General features: G+C 39.6%; 1 protein-coding gene across 4 annotated transcripts in view; it reads left to right on the forward strand.

Annotated features, from left to right (window-relative positions):
- The first annotated feature begins 560 nt into the window (after positions 1-560).
- Positions 561-17500, forward strand: part of LOC137997252 (uncharacterized) — an 18734-nt gene continuing 1794 nt past the window's right edge. Inside the window, exons 1-5 of one of the 4 annotated variants that reach the window (XM_068843126.1) lie at positions 561-1033; positions 7203-7380; positions 8703-13016; positions 13942-14007; positions 16454-17500. The exon at positions 16454-17500 is cut by the window's right edge and continues 1794 nt beyond it. In XM_068843126.1, the coding sequence (XP_068699227.1) occupies positions 8734-13016; positions 13942-14007; positions 16454-16469 (4365 nt within the window). In that variant the 5' untranslated portion in view covers positions 561-1033; positions 7203-7380; positions 8703-8733 and the 3' untranslated portion in view covers positions 16470-17500. The remainder of the gene's footprint in view (positions 1034-7202; positions 7381-8702; positions 13017-13941; positions 14008-16453) is intronic. The other 3 variants (XM_068843123.1, XM_068843125.1, XM_068843124.1) reach the window with 3 other exon arrangements.

The following is a 17500-nucleotide window of genomic DNA, read 5'->3' on the forward strand; positions in this document are numbered from 1 at the left end:
TGAAAAATGGTACAATTGCCCATCTTTAACGGATTTTTACCCTAAAAAGGTCACCTAGAATTTTCGGGAGCCCTTTTTCTGGCTAAAATTTTCGAAAAGGTAAGTTTTGATTCCTATAATTTTCGGATCACTAGACTTTCAGCTAAGAAATCCGAACAGATGAAAACTTTTTAGGGGATAAAAATATGCCTATATCTACCGTTTAAATACTAAAATACGTTTAACAATGCTATATTAAGTGGTTTTGAACTATATTCTCGTTGGGTGCCCCTGAAGTCTATTCTATGATTATATGTTCATGCATGTTTAGCGATGTTTCATCATCCTTGATCACACTTTTGTGCGGAGCCTAAGATTTCTCATTTGTTCCTTTTTTGTTGTTTCGGACGACCTTCCCGTTTCTCCAATGTAGGGTAGACTTTCAAAACCGGACTGAAATAGCGAAGGACAAAAGAATCATTGTTATTCCGATTACGCCTTGCTGATTAGGTATTGTTACATTCGCGAGCAACCATACAATTTATTTTAAAAACGACGTCGGTTGTCGAACCGCTCAGAAGAATTCTCATAAAGCACGACATACAATTCACCGAAAAACCACTTCGAACACTCAAACAAGAATTCCTTCACCCAAGAACAGATTGGCTATTGATAAGCAAACCGACATCGTTCGTAAAATAACAAACGAAACTGTGAAGTTGATCTGTTCGGGAGTCTACTGTTCTTCACTTCATGGGCGGTTACTCAGTCATCCCTGTCTCGAGCCGATATCGAGATAACAACAAAATCGAACATTTTGCGACATAGTGTTGCCATAAGACGGGACAAACAAGGCATTCGTGAGGGGAACTTTTCAGCCTACAATGCTACAATGCAATGAAATTTTCGAGAGATCGAGGGAAATCGATTAGCCGCTGTCAATGCTTTCTTGATCAAACCGGAAACATAATCGCATGCCTGGTGCTTTCGAAGAAGAGGTAAACAGCAGCTGGGCATCTTTTTGTGGTCCGTACCTTTTCGTTTTATGGCAATTGTAAGTCGTTTTTAGATTCTTTACCCAAGAAGGAACACGTTTATACGGATTCTTATATTTTTTGAAATGCTAAAAGGCACTTAACAAGAATATGAGCTAGATTAGTTAATATGCCTTCCCGTCTCTTGTCAATAGAGGTCAATAGAGGAATATTTATAGCATCGGCTTTATGAGAAAACCGCAAATGGCTGGTTGCTGCTCGTCATGAAAGCATGACAATTCTCATATTCCAGCTTTTTTCGCTTTTTTGAGAAGTTGGTCGATATCTGTACGTAAATTACAGGTTAAAAATGACCCAAAATCACAAAAGTTGAAGGTTTGCCGCTTGACGCAAACTAGTAGATCTCTCGAATAACTTGTCTGTGTAGTGAAAATTGAAACCTTTAAAAGTGTGTGGTGTGACTTGTCTCTCGGGGTTTTTTGTGGTTTTTCTTTTGTTTTTATTTTTTTAGGAATGGCTTGTGACCCAAAAAATCGCTGTTATCGGTTATCGACACTTCGAAAATTTTGGCTCACGTACAGCATCTGTCAGAAAATATTCACTCAACGATTTCCTTCGAAAGTCTCATTTAAACCTATTGAGAGTATTTGATGTTAGTTAGAAAATACCAAGCGATTCTAAAAATTATTTTGGTTTCGTGGTGGACGAATTTTCCGAGCTTGTGCATACCGAAAAGACTAAATGCCCGGCAGACCGAAATTTTCGCCGAATTCCCACTGAAAGCCTCATTGAAACCTATTGAGTGTACTTGATACCAGTTTGCAAATGCCAAGCGATTCTAAAAATTATTTTGGTTTCGTAATGGACGAATTTCCCGAGCTTGCACGTGCAAACCTAACCTTGCGCAAACCTTTCTCGTCGGGAAAGGGTAAAGAGTGCGTTACACGAGGGATCTGGACTCTGTGAATCAGGTTAGTGCAAACCGAAATCGCTATGTTGTTGACACGTGAAAACATAATTTTTGTGATCACCCTGCCGGGCACGGTCTGAAATAGACTAAACGCCCGGCGGTCGGAAATGTTAAACCACAGAATTTGACCTGAAAGCCGCAAATCAAAGAACTTTTGTTTTGAAACAGTAGGGCAATTTTTATACGTATGACTGGTGTTACGAAAACAAAGACCCTCGAAAACTAAGACCTAAGACCCCATGGTCTTACTTTTTCGTACTACGAAAACTAAGACCGGGTCTTAGCTTTGGTAGGGATCTTAATTTTCCTAGTACGAAACCTATATAAGACCCCTTGCAAAGAGTGGAAATTACTGGAAAGGAACCTGGGAAAACCTACCGCTAGTCGAGATGTGGGCACTGGATGTTGTTTTCATACACAACGCCATGACACCCTTGAATGTTGTATGACAGAAACAAAAACAGTGACATTCGTCGATGCTTACTTATTGGCACAGAAACTGAAGATAGGGTCTTTTGAATAATGCACCTATCAATGTTAAGCCCTTGGGGGGGAGGGGGACTGACCGATGGGAATTTGACATTTTCATGGAAGCAAGTGTCAAATTTCCCATCCCTGGGCACCTACAGACTGTCAAATTCCCCCACCCCGGAGTGCCTTCGGAACATCACATTCCTGCCCTGGAGTAACTTTTTTTTCACTTGATTCACATTCTTGGAACACCAATGTTCTTCACTGTCTATTTCAAATTCCCTTTTAACAGCTGATGGAAATTTGTTGTACTGAACGGTACTGAACAAGAACCTAACATTTAGCAAAACAACATGAAGGATATTAACCAGCTTTTGAATCAATGCACAATGATAGAGTGGAAAATTCGTGAATTCCCGATTCCTGGATCTCGCATCCTTGTTTCGACTTCTTTACTTTCCGTGTAGCTAAGTAGCTTTAGACACCGTAAAACGGAGCACTGATGGAGAGAGAGAGGAGTAAAATGAGCGCACCGTCGACCTCAGGTTTGTCAGTTGAATTACTGTTACGAGTTATCGATGTTAAATATGGTTGCTTTGCCTTTGCTTTGCTTATTAATATGTAGAAATATACAAATAGCAATTACGAAAAAGTAGAAAGAAACATTCTCGTACTTGTGAACACTCCAGCAAGGACTGATATTAGTGATGGTCCTTATTTACAAAAGGACAAGACCAGGGGGTGGATCAAGGATAAAATAATGACAGATTTCCAAAATAATAAAAAAGTTTCAAGGGGGGTCCGGGGGCATGCTCCCCTGGGAATTTTTTAGATTTTAACTCTCCAAAGTCCCCTTTCCCATGTTTCTGACTGACTTCTGTAGAACAGTGCAAACCGGTATGGATCCACCCCTGAAGACGGATTCGCTTACCTTTCTTTCACCCATGCTGTCCAGAAAATCGGGAAAACCAGAGAAGTCCCATCAAAACTCATGTTATGAGGAGAGGAGCTCTCTCCGTGTTTCAATTTCCTGTAGGACAAAATAATTTTTAGTGGTTTCAACCAAAGGGTTAACAGACTAAATGTCTCATTATTCGAAAGATCCTATTTTTTTAGTTTCTGTGCCAATAAGCAAGCATCGACGAATGGCAGTGCCTTTGTTTCTGTCACACAACATTAAGGGTGAGTGCGATTGACCGTATTCCGGAATAGGAATGTATGGAATACACGTTAGAAATCCTTCATTTTTACGAAGATTCAAATTAAAATTGTCAAAAAGCTGCTAAAATACTATTTTAAACATATCTTTATTATCCTTGTTGCTTCAAAACACCAAACAAACTGTTTTACATAATCACTCTGTGTATAGGGTCAATCGAACGCACCATAAGTGTGTCATGGCATTGTCTATGAAAACAACATCCAGCACTCAAATCTTTGACTAGCCGTAGGTTTTCCTGGGTTTCTTTCCAGTAATTTCCACTCTTTACAAGAAGGTCGTAGTTTTCGTACTACAAAAAGTTAAGACCCTGAGGTCTTAAGTCTTAGGTCTTAGTTTTCATGGGTCTTAGTTTTTTTGTAACACCCCAAAATGGCAGGTCCCAGGAAATTTGAAAACCAAAACAAGCGTTTTTTAAATTTGTTTATTTCGAATACAAGCGCTTCCATTAGAAAAAGCTTGAAAAATTTTGATGGTAAGCAATTATGTTCAGAATTTTAAAGTTATACTCTTGTTTTAGTGGAGGTTTCCTTTAAGGCAACTCAACAATAACTAGAGGCAACAGGTAGAAGATTTTTTAGGCGATTTCCTTTTTAAGTGCCAGTGTGACCAAAAAATCAATTCTTATTTTTGTTTGGATTTCAAAACTAAATACTTAGTGACCAAAGTTTTAAGCCTTGATTTCAAAAAGACACCTCTTTATTTTTACTGGAATCTTCCTATTTAATGGTCCACCATTACTAACTTTAAGTTCTTGAGAGAGCTGGTTCGAGGAGAAAATGACATCAAAGGCTCACTAGTTTAAGAGTGCAATGGGTGTGTTCTCTGCAGAATTAATATGCAGCACATGAGTTTTGGAATTTCTGACTTTTAATTTCATGTTTTGCATTTTTAATAAGCTGCATTCACATGCAGAGATTTTAAGCTAGTGAGCCTCTGATGTCAGTTTGCCCTGGATCCAACCATTTGAGGTCCATTGAGTCATTTTTTTTCACGTGAGTAGTGGCAGGCCGCGAAATCCAAAACTTGCACTCAAAGTAAACAGCTTTTGTGTAAATTCAAAGCTCAAAATTTTGCTAGTCAGGTGTTAAGGAAACACTCTTTCAAAATCTGAAGAAAAAATGGATTGATTTTTATTATCACAGGGGCACTTCAGTGTTTTTTATGTTACAATATCTTGGTCAGTATGTGCTATTGTTGTTTTGCTGTTAACTCTGAGTTATGTTCAGTCTGCCATTGTTATCTCTTACCTGTGTTTCCAGTATCCAGTCCAAACTCCACATTGTGTGACCCAACCCAGGTTGAGTGCGATTGTAGAAGAAAGCCGTTCACTTTTAAAGCTGTTGTTAACAGCATTGATTTCGATCCAACCAAGTAAACAGACGCTTTACAGGTTTCTACGATGGTATTGAAAAATAATACCTTTTCTAAACTGTACAATATATGGTTTTCACAGTGATTTCATCAAAATTCTAAAAGCAAAATCGCAAGGTGTTTTGAATTTTTATCTATAGGCGGTTGAAGATGACCTCGAAATAAATCTTTTTTCAAGTTTTCAGTTCCATGACGTCTTTTGTTTTGGTTGGAAAAAAGGACTATCCCTATGAGTCTCAGCAGTTTGAGTGTTTCATGTACATTAGAAGATGTGCTCATACACACGTATTTTATCTCATGAGCGAAAACTAAGCGCAAACTCAGTTGAAACAAAATTCAGAACTCCAGATGTTCTTTTTGATTTCTGGCCGCCACATTGGTGTACAACAAAACTCTACAAAGCTGTGTGAACGCTTCGACAAATAACTCAGAAACAATGTACTGCACAGACCTGAGAATTGGAGAGGTGACTTAAGAATGTGTCCTACAACATTCCAAGTTTTTGGCTTTTTTCATTGAATGGTGTCAATTTTTTTTTGTTGCACCACACTGAAAACGATCAGATTTTACATTAGTTCGGATATTTCGTCAGCTAGAAAATCAACATAATTTTTGCAATTGCTTTAGATTTCTAAGCAAACATTTATTTCTCTCATGCAAGAAGTTGGAAAGAATCTTTTAGTGGAAACTCTGTGAAAATTTTTGACTGCCGGGAATTTAGTCTATTGAAGACCTTGCCCGGCTGCTTGGCATATAGCCACACTGTTTAAGTTAAGTGGTGAAGTGCCAGGATGTCATTTGTAAAGCAAACATGCATATGTGTGAATTTAATTTTTTTCTCTGGAGATACATTTGTATATTTGCTGAAATTCTTCAACTCTTCAATTCAATCTAGCATTTTGCATAATTGCATGCAACATCTTGCCTCTACCTCTGATCACACATAAATATCTGTGAATACTGTTTTTTTTTTTTCATGGCAGTCCCATGTGACTCATGCACAGACAGTATGTGAGCATAAAATTATTTTTTAATTATTTAATGTTGCCCCTGGGAAATATCAATTAAGGTCACCAAATGCATGTATGTTGATAGTCTCAAGTAACCTTTCTCGGTGGCACAAACATGACAATTGGTGCATTAAAATTGTCACTAATTGTTTGCCTAGTGCATGTGGTTTTACTGTTATTTATAATATGGCTAGTGTTTTTGACCGATATAACACACGCTATGACTTGCTAAGAGCAGCCAAACCCTAGGGCATTATTTTCCCATAATGCTGACAAGCCGATTATGGATTATGCAAATTCGTTTTTTTTTTCATTTTTAGAACTGTTATGTTACCCATATATAATAAACAACTTAAGGTAATTCCTTAGTATTGCATTGCGCATTCCTACTGCGCACGATTTTCGCGTCATCAGCGCGTGCACACGAGCACATGCACGTACAGAACGCAAGAGATTTCTCTCAAACTAAGCCCAATAGCGAAATAAATGCTCCTTTTCTCTCAAACGAGCATGGTGACACCTGATTCTTTTTTCAGGTATTTGCTAAGAACAGTCTAATAAAGAACATATTTGAAGAAGAAAAAAGTTGGAGAGTAGAACATGAATTTTTTTTGGAAAACAGTTCCGTACTGAGTGTATTTTGGCCAAGGCGAGGACTTCAAGCTAACCACGGAACTGTCCCAAAAAGTGCACTATTCCTACAACCAGGCAATAAAAAACGGTGTAAATGAAGCAATACTGCTTATGTGAATAAAAGAAGCTTTATTTTCAAAATAAAATTTTGTGTCTTTCGAGTAACCAAGACTAATTCTGTATGAAGGTGATTCGAATTTTTAACGCGCAACCAGTAAAAATACCCCATTTTAAGAGCCTGCTGACGCGTAAACAAGCACGGTGACTCCATTTTTGATTGCATTTTTTTGATGTTCATGTCATGAATGTTAATTATGCCAAGTTTCCAAAAAAGTTTGATAGTAGAACAATTTCAAGGGTATTACCTTAATAACCTTGACCGTTTGGTTTGTTACAGCAAAATCTCAAACCTCGTCCTTGATGTATCGGTCAATATGGCAAGGCCTCAGTTTGAGATTTTGCTGTAATAACTTCACTCTCAGTTATTAAGTAGTCCATATGCACTTAAATATGTTAATTATTTATATGAAAATCTTCTCTTTTGTTTTCAGAAACTCACGTTTCTAACAAGCCAATAATTTTGCATTTTATCAGGTGGACTGGTCAATGAGGGAAGCTAACTTGTGAAAATTGAAATATCTTTGGCCTTAGAGACAATGATGCAGTGTATTTTTCCAATCTACCCACATGTCATAGGGAAGCCTAGTCAGTCATGAAAACATGAGCATGGTAAGTTTAGCAGTTTTCACTATGAAAATGTGACAAAAGTCCATACAGGCTATGGTAAAGGGTCTTCCAGACAAGTTCTATTTGCATTTGTTGTGCTGTCAGTCTACAAAAAGAGGAAAAAACCGAATTTTATTTCTATGGAAATGCTCAAGGTTAGTCACAAGACAACTCTCCCAAGCCCAAATATGTATATTTAACAATAATTATTCTACAAGGGTGCGCTGGATATGAAGTGATAGATAACCAACGAGGCACGTAGCACCGAGTTGGTTATAATTTTATATCTAGCAAGCCCGAGTAGAATAATTGTTTTATGAAAAACTCCAGGATCAACCACTCGTCCATGTATTGTGTTGACTAAAGCATCGATTTCTGCCTTGGTCAATTCCGGTCCAAGACGGCTTTTGTCTGCCATTTTTTCTCAGAGCTGCAAAAATGTTTTCAGCTCGCTTTATTGCTGACGTGCTCCTTGATCATGTAAGGTACAGCAGGTATATGAACTGATAGCCTGTCTGACGAGCCAATGAAAATGCTGATATCCGTAGTTCAGTTTTTAATAACATGAAATATAGTCAAACTGCTAACAAATATCTTGTGAAAGATGTTTGTTTATTTACAACATCTACCCTTCAGGGCTATTAGTTTAGCATTTTAAATGAGGCTGAAAGTAGTTTTGGCAAAGATGTAAACAAGGCTCTGTACTGGGTATTCCGGGAGGTTTCCATGCACTATTGCTTGACTTGCTATGCCAACTTGTTTCCTTCATTTCCTAACCTCCAATATTCTGGTTGATTGTTTATTCCACAAACTTCTTTTTGGGTGTTGACAGGTGCCTTGAGAAAGGGTGTGGTTCCCATGCAATGATAAGCTCCTTGCTGCCAAGGGGTCCCCTGACCTTTCATGCCACCACCCTTGCACCATCTACTTATTAACTCTTTATAATTTTCTTATCATGACACATTTTTACCACTCTTTGAAAGTCATAACTTTATACAACATTGTCTAATTTATTCAAATCTTGAAATGATCATTGCACGTTTGAGTTCTATTTTAGCAGAAGCAAAGTGAAAGCCTAAGAAATTCAGGTGCAAACAGGATTTGAACCCATGACCCCTATAGTTACCAGTGCAGGGATCACAAAAGTGACTGGCTTAATAGCTCAATTGGTAGAGAGCACTGCACCTTTTTTTTCGCTTCTGCCAAAGTAGCCCTCTTGACTATGATTATCATTTCAAGATTTACAATGCTCTCCGCAGTTCAAATATATGATGTTCACGTATTCTATACTTCACTGTATTTGTTATTACTTTCTTTTGAGGTAGATTTTTGTGAGAAACTTTGCTTCTGATTAAAATGGCTACAGCAGTTGCAGCATCGTCACCACTTGCCAGCTCTACAGAGAAAACAAATGGAGCCAAGCTCAGCAGGCTTATCGTCGATGGCGGAACACTAGTCCTGAGGAAAGCTTTTGATGGTTATCACCCTCCTGCAAACTTGGCTGCTGATCTCAAAAGCTGGTACTCTACCCTTAACAATCTTTTGCGACGAAGAGTTCTGAATCAAAGTCAGTGGGAAAAACTGTTTCCTCCAGGTGGAGCAACCCCAGAGTCCAGCACATTCGATATCACGCTTCTGTTTCTCTTACTGACCAATATATGTGGATTGTACCCTCCATCTTCAGGGTGGCACGCTAAACCAGCCCCAAATGACACTTCCTTCGAGGCCAACCTTGCTCGTATTAAGTTTTTCCGAAATGTCTTGTACGGTCACATATCAAGTACCAGTGTTGATGCATCAACTTTCTCTTTTCTGTGGCAAGAAATTAGTGCTCCTCTTGTGGTTCTTGGTTTCAGTCAAGCGGAAATTGATAGATTGAAGGCAGAACGGAGTGGAGAGGAACATTACCTTGATGCCCTGCTTGAGTGGGCTGATAATGAAGTGGATATCAAATCACAACTGAAAAACATCCATCAAAGTCATACCGAAGTGCAACAGGTCATCGAAGACGTACGTCAAACACAGATGAGAGACCACGAAGTGCTGAAGTGTAGTAACGTAAAGCTGCAAGAAATACGTCAGACTCAGACCGAGACCAAGCAGAATTTTGAAGAGCTTCATCAGACGCAGGCCAAAACCCAAAAAACAGTGCAAGAAGTCGCAGCAAATCTTCACAAGGTAAATGACGCAGTACGTAGCTTGAAAGAGAGTAATAAGAAAAGCAAAGCAGACGAGGTCCTTTCCCAGCTCGCCAAGTCTGAATTTAGAGGAGATATTGAGTATCACCTTCAACGATTTCAGACTGATACACGTGAATGGGTATTTGCCAAAGTCCTGAACTGGCTGGATGACAGACGCTCTCAAAACCGAGTCATGGTAATTAGTGGAAAAGCAGGAATGGGAAAGTCAATCATTGCCGCTGTAATTTGTAAAAGAATGCAGGTGACTGGCAGGTTATCAGGGAGCCACTTTTGCCAGTATAACAATGCTCGTTATCGAAGTCCTCAGTTGATGCTTCAGTCCTTGGCTTGTCACTTAACCTTTACCCTGCCAGAGTACAAGCAAGCTCTTGTAGAACAGCTGTCGAGAAACCTTGGTGGAGACCTTAATGGCATGAGTGTAGAGGAACTATTTGCTCTGTTATTTAAAGAACCTCTGTGTAATGTTGGTGCCCCTGGAAGACACATGCTAATTGTGATAGACGGCCTCGATGAAAGTGAATACAACGGACGCAATGAGCTGCTTGATGTGATTGCAAATCACTTCTGCAAGCTTCCTCCATGGATTCGTTTTCTGATTACCACACGACCAGCAACGAATATCACAGAGAAGCTGAAACATTTGAAACCATTTGAACTCGAGTCGGACGATGAGAAGAATATTGAAGACGTCAGAACAGTTCTGAGCAATAGGCTGCAGTATTTGATCGAAGCCAATAATGTTCATTGTGTTGTAGAGAAACTAGTTGTTAAGTCTGAAGGGCTTATGCTCTTCGTTCATTTTCTCATCCTTTACATTGAGGAGAATCCAACAGTTTTGAGTAGAGCAAAGCTGGATGACATTCTTCCTCTGGGAGTTTCTTCAGTTTACAAGTCTTTTTTCAAACGCTTGGAGGGTGAACTTCTCGACCAAGATCTTTCCATCAAAGAAGTTAATTTCATGAACCTGCTTGCTGCTATTACCGCTTCAAGGGAACCCTTGCCTATTGACTTTGTTTCTAGAATACTAGTGCCCAGCGGAAATTCACCTCCGGCAAAGCGCAAAGTGGTAAACGCTATTTGCACGGTGTCGTCACTTCTTCCCATTCGTGAAGGTCGTCTCGACGTTATTCACAAATCTGTTAAAGATTGGTTGACAGACAGAGCGTGTTATGGAGAACACGAATTTATCGCTGATGAGAAAAAGGGCCACCACATACTTGCGGACCTTTGTACCGTAGAGCTTGATCGTCTGAAACGGCGAGGTGTGCATGATGTCCAATTTAGTGCAACTGAGATGTATGCGCTGTATCATGGTACTCGACATATTTGTCATTCATACAGGGACAGAGAGCCACACATCCTTAAGGAACTAATTAAAGCATACGTCATAGATCTAGAAATTGTGTATGCTAAGCAATGTGTAAACAGTGTCATAGCACCTGAAGACGTTTCATGGCTTCAGAAGGAACGGATCTCTTTGAAATTGTCCAAAAGGAAACAGTGCATCTTGAATACGCTGAAGTACGTGCTTAGAAAATACCATCATGATGACAGATGCACAAGCCTACCTCATTTGTTTTTGCAGAACGCGTTGAATGAAGGAGGAACAGTGCTGTCTGCTCAGGCGTCCAACCTCTTGCAGACCAGGTATTCAGAGATGCCATACATGGAATACGTACAAAAGAAGTCACAACAGGGTCCGGTTCTTGCACAATTTGAATGTTCCTCAAGAGTTGTCTGCATTGATGTTTCTGCGGAAAAGGATTTCATGGTGTGCGAATGTCAGAACGGAATGCTTCAACTGTGGTCACTCCAAACTGGTAGACTATTATGGGAGCGTCCGATGAAAGTACCGAAGAGGTTTGTGGATGGTACATTCAGACAGGTGCCTTCTTCGCTTGTTGTCTCATGTTATCGCTCCGTGGTCTTTCATCCTTCTCAAGACATTGTGCTACCAGGAATCCTTAGCCATTGTTACACAATTGATGGGGATTTGGAACCACTTTTCATCGAGAGTAACTGTAAATTCTCCGTCTGTTCAATCTCTGGTGATAAAACCAAGATGTTAACCGATTGCCTGGACAATACTAAGTGCATTCGAATGTGGAGTCTGGAAAATGGCTCAGAGGTTGCTCGCATTGACAGAGAACAGGATGTTTTATCATTTGCATGGTCTCTTGATGGAAGGGTGTTAGCAATTTCCCATTCCTCCGGACTGATTTCTTTTCTTGACGTGGTGAGTTGTTTCACGACTTTGGCTGAAACGACGACGTCACAGACTTGCGGGATGTTAAGATATAGCCAGGACAATGAAAAGCTTCACTGTTGGAGTTTTTCTCAAGATAGATTCGACGAGTCGTTTTCGTTAAGTGTACCGGTAAACAAACACTCAACGTCATCAGTAGTTACCTACTTTCGTCTCATGTTTTCTTCGAACACAACGCTTTTCAGTGATAGCGGCTTTCTATTCGGTGATCCTAATTCTTATACAGATCCTTTTGATGCTAACTTGCGTTTTGTCCTTAATCGTCACAACGAATTGAAAGCAACGGATAGCGGGATTGAAATGCGGCTTACCGGAAACAATGACTTGGACTTGGACGCTTCGATTGCTGAGCAGATTGCATTTTCATTGGATGGCAAGACCGTCTATGCTGGAATCTGGTTACCTGAAGAACCAGTTACTGCTTGGGATGTGTCAAGCGGTAAACGCAAGGCAAAGAGTCGGTTAAGAAGGAATTGCCTTTTCTCTGTAACGGATGGTGTCCTGTTGATAACAAGCAGCGGTGCGCTTGAGTTGTGGAAGTTTGATCTTTCAAAATGCATCCGAAAATGGACTGATTTGGGTGAAATAAACCGGGTAATCCCAGTCACAGAAGATCAGGTGGGTTGCGTAACAGAAGGAGGCTTGGTTTTCTTGAATACATCAAGCGGGAATGTCCTAAGATCAGAGCTATCCTTTCATAAGGTTGTTGCATGTAATAGTAAAGGTCATCTCGTCAACATTGATGAATTTTGTACAGTTCAGTTGTGCATTGGAACATCAGTACTCTGGAGTCAGGATTTGGAAATCCAACACTTGGAGAGTGGCATAGATGGAGGCATGTTCTCCCCCACTGAACATTATATTGCTCTTCTCAGCTCGCATTTCTGGGTGTACATCCTTGATGCGAAGTCAGGAAACATACTCCGTCGCTTACGAGGAGACAAGTGCAAGTTCATCAGTGATAAGGAATTTGTGGTCTGTGTCGATAAGTCAGTTGAATTGTACAATGTCAACTCTGCTCAGTTGCTTGGAGCAATCCATGTCGACCACCACGTGGAGTGTCTGGCGTCCTATCCAAGTAAACGACTGTTTGCCATTGGCCTCTTCCTCACTGGTTTCAAAGTTATACGAGTGTGGTCGCCAGAAGGTGACGTTAACGGAAAGACAAAAAGGTATGCCTGTGGTGACTGATCTTTGTGAACCTCCTTTTTAAAAAAAAAGGCCTCTTCCGTGATGTGTAACAACTTTTTTAGTAGTAACTGGATGAAACGTCTTGAAGACAGTAGAGGACTAGGGAGCTTAAGCACGAGCGTTTTTGAGACGCGGACGGTAACCGGAAGTGCGTTGTTTTCCCCTTTAACTTGTCTTCATACAACCACGTTTACATTGTTAAGTATCTTTTCTCCGTAAGAAATGATTACTATAAAAGTATGGGAGACGCCACTTTCCTGGCACGCGAAATGTTCTCTTCCGGTTACCGTCCGCGTCTCAAAAACGCGCGTGCTTAAGCTCCCAACTTACGCAAAGACGACGACGACGGCACAAGCTCTGCACGCCCTGCACGTGCATGCATTTTGAATTTTGGCACATTTCTTTGCCGTCCTCGTCTTGACAACAGGGACCTTTAGATTCTAGGACGAGAACGAGTACGAAATCTCACTGCCCGTTTTTAGCGAAAAGACTTAACAGATTTATAATCCGGACGATTAATCTTACTCTTTGTTAGCAATGTAGGTTGCTCAGTTATTATTATTGCTGGTAACTGAGCCTTTTTTGCTGATCAAAAAATGCCAGAACTGCTACCCTTTTGTTGACTTGTTTTGACACGACTGATGTTAGATAAAATTTTACCTTTTTCCCTTCAGAATTGCACTCGTACAAGAAAGATGACATTTAAGAGGAAGAAACAATATGTACAATAAAATGTGTTTGTTTCTTCTTCTTTTTTTTTTATCAAATAAGCCGCTTAAATTAGAAAATTTCCCCGGACATCTTACGATTGCCCTCTTGCTCTGAGACAAAAAGCTTTTGTATCATAGTTGAACTAGTAGTGGTTGTGCCATAAATAGATAACGTGCCTTTAAAATTTTGTTTCAGAATGAACAGCTTAGTTGACTCCTGTGAAAAGGAAACCGGACAAACCAGTGAGATAGCAAGCAATGGGTTAGTCATCACCTCTCAAAACCTAAACTGGTTTTGGCGACTTGTTTAACAATTCTTTTTTGGAAAAATAAATGTCATTTACAGACGAAACATATGCTTTCTCTTAACGCGGATGAAGATTGCACCATCTATCGACTTTCCACTCACTACTATCCAAAACAGAGTGATAAAACTGCCGTTGGAAATTTGAATCCGAAGCGGTTCGATTCTTAACACGTGATCTTAAACAAATTGTCTTGTGATCCGAAAAGTACTGTCACGTGATCCAAAAAAGTGTTTCTTGTTGAATGCCATTACCGCCAACGCGCTTTACACGAACCACGTGACAACTTTTTTAATGTCATGTGACTACTTCTTTTGCGGATCACGTGATAAGTTTTTTGGAGCCCGCATTTAAAAATTCTAACGGCAGATTTACCACTCTAGTGATTTTGATAGTATCGAGTGCTCAGTTGTCTTGAACATGCGATTTAACAAATTGATGTCAGTTTACCATGCGTCTGTCTTATTATTGATCATGAATTTCGTCATAACATTGTCAAACTACCTGTGGGTATCGCCTCGTGGATCCGCAGTTTTTCCATTTCAGACCACGTGATGTTACTCTAGGGAAAACTTTCTTTCAAATGTCGTCCTATGCACGTGAATATGTACGCATAACTTATGAAAAAACGAAAGGAAAATTCCCCTGAGAACATCACGTGGTCTAAAATGGGAAAACAAAACGTACAAGCTAAAGAGGTCCGAGCAATATTGCGTCAATATCGCATAAATTTATGTCTCTGTCCGCTTATTGACAATAAAAATTAACCAATGAGCGAGCGAGAATTAGGCAGCCATTGCAAAAATGTACGTTGCATAAAATAATTGAGGTCGGTTTCGATTTGAACCTCCTTGGTACCTTAACGTAATAACTTGTCAAATTAAGGTCAAAAGTAATAACTTCGTTTTTAACGAGTCAGCAACTATTTCAACGATTTGCCGACCCACTAGCCGATCGACCGATCCGGTGGATGGATTGATTGATCATTTGATTTTCGTGTCAATAACATATATTATAAAATTAAGTGGCAATTATTTACGATATGTACATGCGGATTTAGGATTATTCTTAGCGTGGCATTCATCCACAAGAGTCCTGTCGAAACCGTTCGCAAATCCGTCGGGTGAAACGGGCGGTCAAACCTCACTTAGGACAAGATACAGTATGACATGTGCAGTTGTTGTGTTTTATGAGAGGTCCCATGATTTATGAGTCAATGAGTCATGAGTCAATGAGACTCACAGTCAATGTAGCAATAATTTATTGATTAAGCCTAAGCCCTCGTTTCAGTGATTAGGCCTAAGCACTCTGAAATTTTAGCTTTCATTTTATGGGTTAGGGTAACTGCACTAACTCATTGACTCATGACTCATTGACTCATTAACTCATAAAATCTTGATACTCATTTTATGAAGGTTTGTTTAAAGAACCTTCGAACTTGCTTTTACTGGCAGAAATTCGAGTATATTGTAACAAAATGAGCATACCATGCAGATTGTTGTTGTTTTTCTGGTGCACTAATTTCTTGAGCCTGCCGTTTGATACGATTTTTCACTACAAAGAAAAATAAGAATCGAAGGCTGTCAATGATTTCGCCATACCTGCCATTTGGAGCGAAAGACAAGCGCAGAAAATATCCTGGTTGGCCCAATTCATCAGGAGAACCAAACAAGAGATGTAGCTACTTCCGTCCTGTATATTTTAACCAAACTCAAGCAGTTTCACCCACGATTCAGAGCTTTTATTCCAAAACAATAAGGTCCTCTTCGAAATTTCAGTCGTTCCATGCGAATACTGAAAGTGCGAATGGCATGCTGGGTTACAAAAGTTGAATGGGTAGGGGTGGCCTCAGGGCAGTGGGAGACATGGAAAATTTTTCTTAGTGGTAACATCAGTTACGGAAGCCGTCGACATGAAAGGAGACAACACTACTGCATGATGTTGGTTTTACTGTAAAATACTCGTAATGTTTACCTTTAAAGCGAGTTGGAAGGTTTTTTGTACAAACAATAATAAAACACAACGCCTGCAGCCGCCATACCATTCCTTAGCCTGTACCCATTATCGTTAGTCGTGATCACATCGTATCGATACCAATGATTTTTCACTCCACTTTGCCGTGACGTGTTTGCACGATGAAGAAAGTTTGTCTTGCAAACTCAATTTTATTTTCCATACGAACACGATGAACGGCCATTTGAATGTGGTGCTGTTTTTCTCGGCAAGAAAGTTCTAGAGGACCATTTCCAATTATGTTGTGTATATCCTTTTTATAGACACACTCGTAGTCTCCCGTAATAGACAATACAACAACTCACCATTTTTGGAAGAGTAAGTAAGCCACGAAATCTGAAGGAAAGGCTTTTTCACCGTGTTTTTTTTTTATGTCTTGTTCCACGGCAGGTGTGTTCTGGTGTAGTTGGAGAACTAAACGATTTTGCTGCTGTTCAATCATCGACCTGAAGGACCCGAAGCTAAATTTCCTCAGGGTTTATATTATTGCATGCTTAAAGGCCCACCTTTAACAGGCAGGTACTGCCTGCCGTGGAACAATTTCCATATATGAAAATCCCGCCAAAGCTGAAATTCATCCAATCAGAACGCTACGATAAGCAATGCGAATTCCATAACAAAAACAAACGTTCGAAAATGAAGCCTGTCGGTTGAAGGTGGGCATTTAAAACCTTCTTGAAAACAGAAATAGTTTATCTAAATGTATAATCTGTAGACTAGTTGAACTTTGCGATAATCGATAGCTCGACCAACGTGTTCCTGTAGAAAGAAACTTCTAACTATTGAGGGAGCAACAGTGTATTTAACATGTAAATACGAAAATATATCAGTTTTCACTATTTAAAACCAGTCGTCCGAAGACTGTAAATAATTTCTATTTTATCTGTTTTTGTTGAGTCATAGTTCTTTATTTATCGTACCATTTTTGCAGTCATTTTGAAGCTCCAGACGTTTTTGTTTTAAGTAGTGTTGTCAGTTCACTTAGTTTGTTAATTGAGGAACTAGGAGTAGGCTATGCTCAGCTGCGATAGTTGTCCAGAAATGGAAACTATGGCTTGACAGCAATTGTCATATAGCAATGTCCGTGTAGTGGTAGAGTTCTTTCAGTAATGACAAACCGTCAAAAGAAAAAAATAGCGACGAAAAGAAAAAACGAAATCCCGTGAAAAGAGAAGAGAGAAAAGTAAGAAAAACGCCGAAAAAAACAATTATCAAACTGATATATGACGCTCATACAAAAGAACTGTAGTGAAAAGAATAGTATATGATTACTTTATGTGTATTTTGGTATTGAATCTCCAGGAAGATGGGGGAAGGGCATAATTATAACAAATACCGATTGAGCAACGCACTTTGTAAATTACGAGGTTTCCAGAAGAATTTTGTTTTTTAGAAAAAGGTCTTGTTGGAGTTTCTCTCCCATTTCATAAAGTGTAG

Source organism: Montipora foliosa, chromosome 3 (assembly GCF_036669935.1).
Source record: "Montipora foliosa isolate CH-2021 chromosome 3, ASM3666993v2, whole genome shotgun sequence".
NCBI classification, from domain to species: domain Eukaryota; kingdom Metazoa; phylum Cnidaria; class Anthozoa; order Scleractinia; family Acroporidae; genus Montipora; species Montipora foliosa.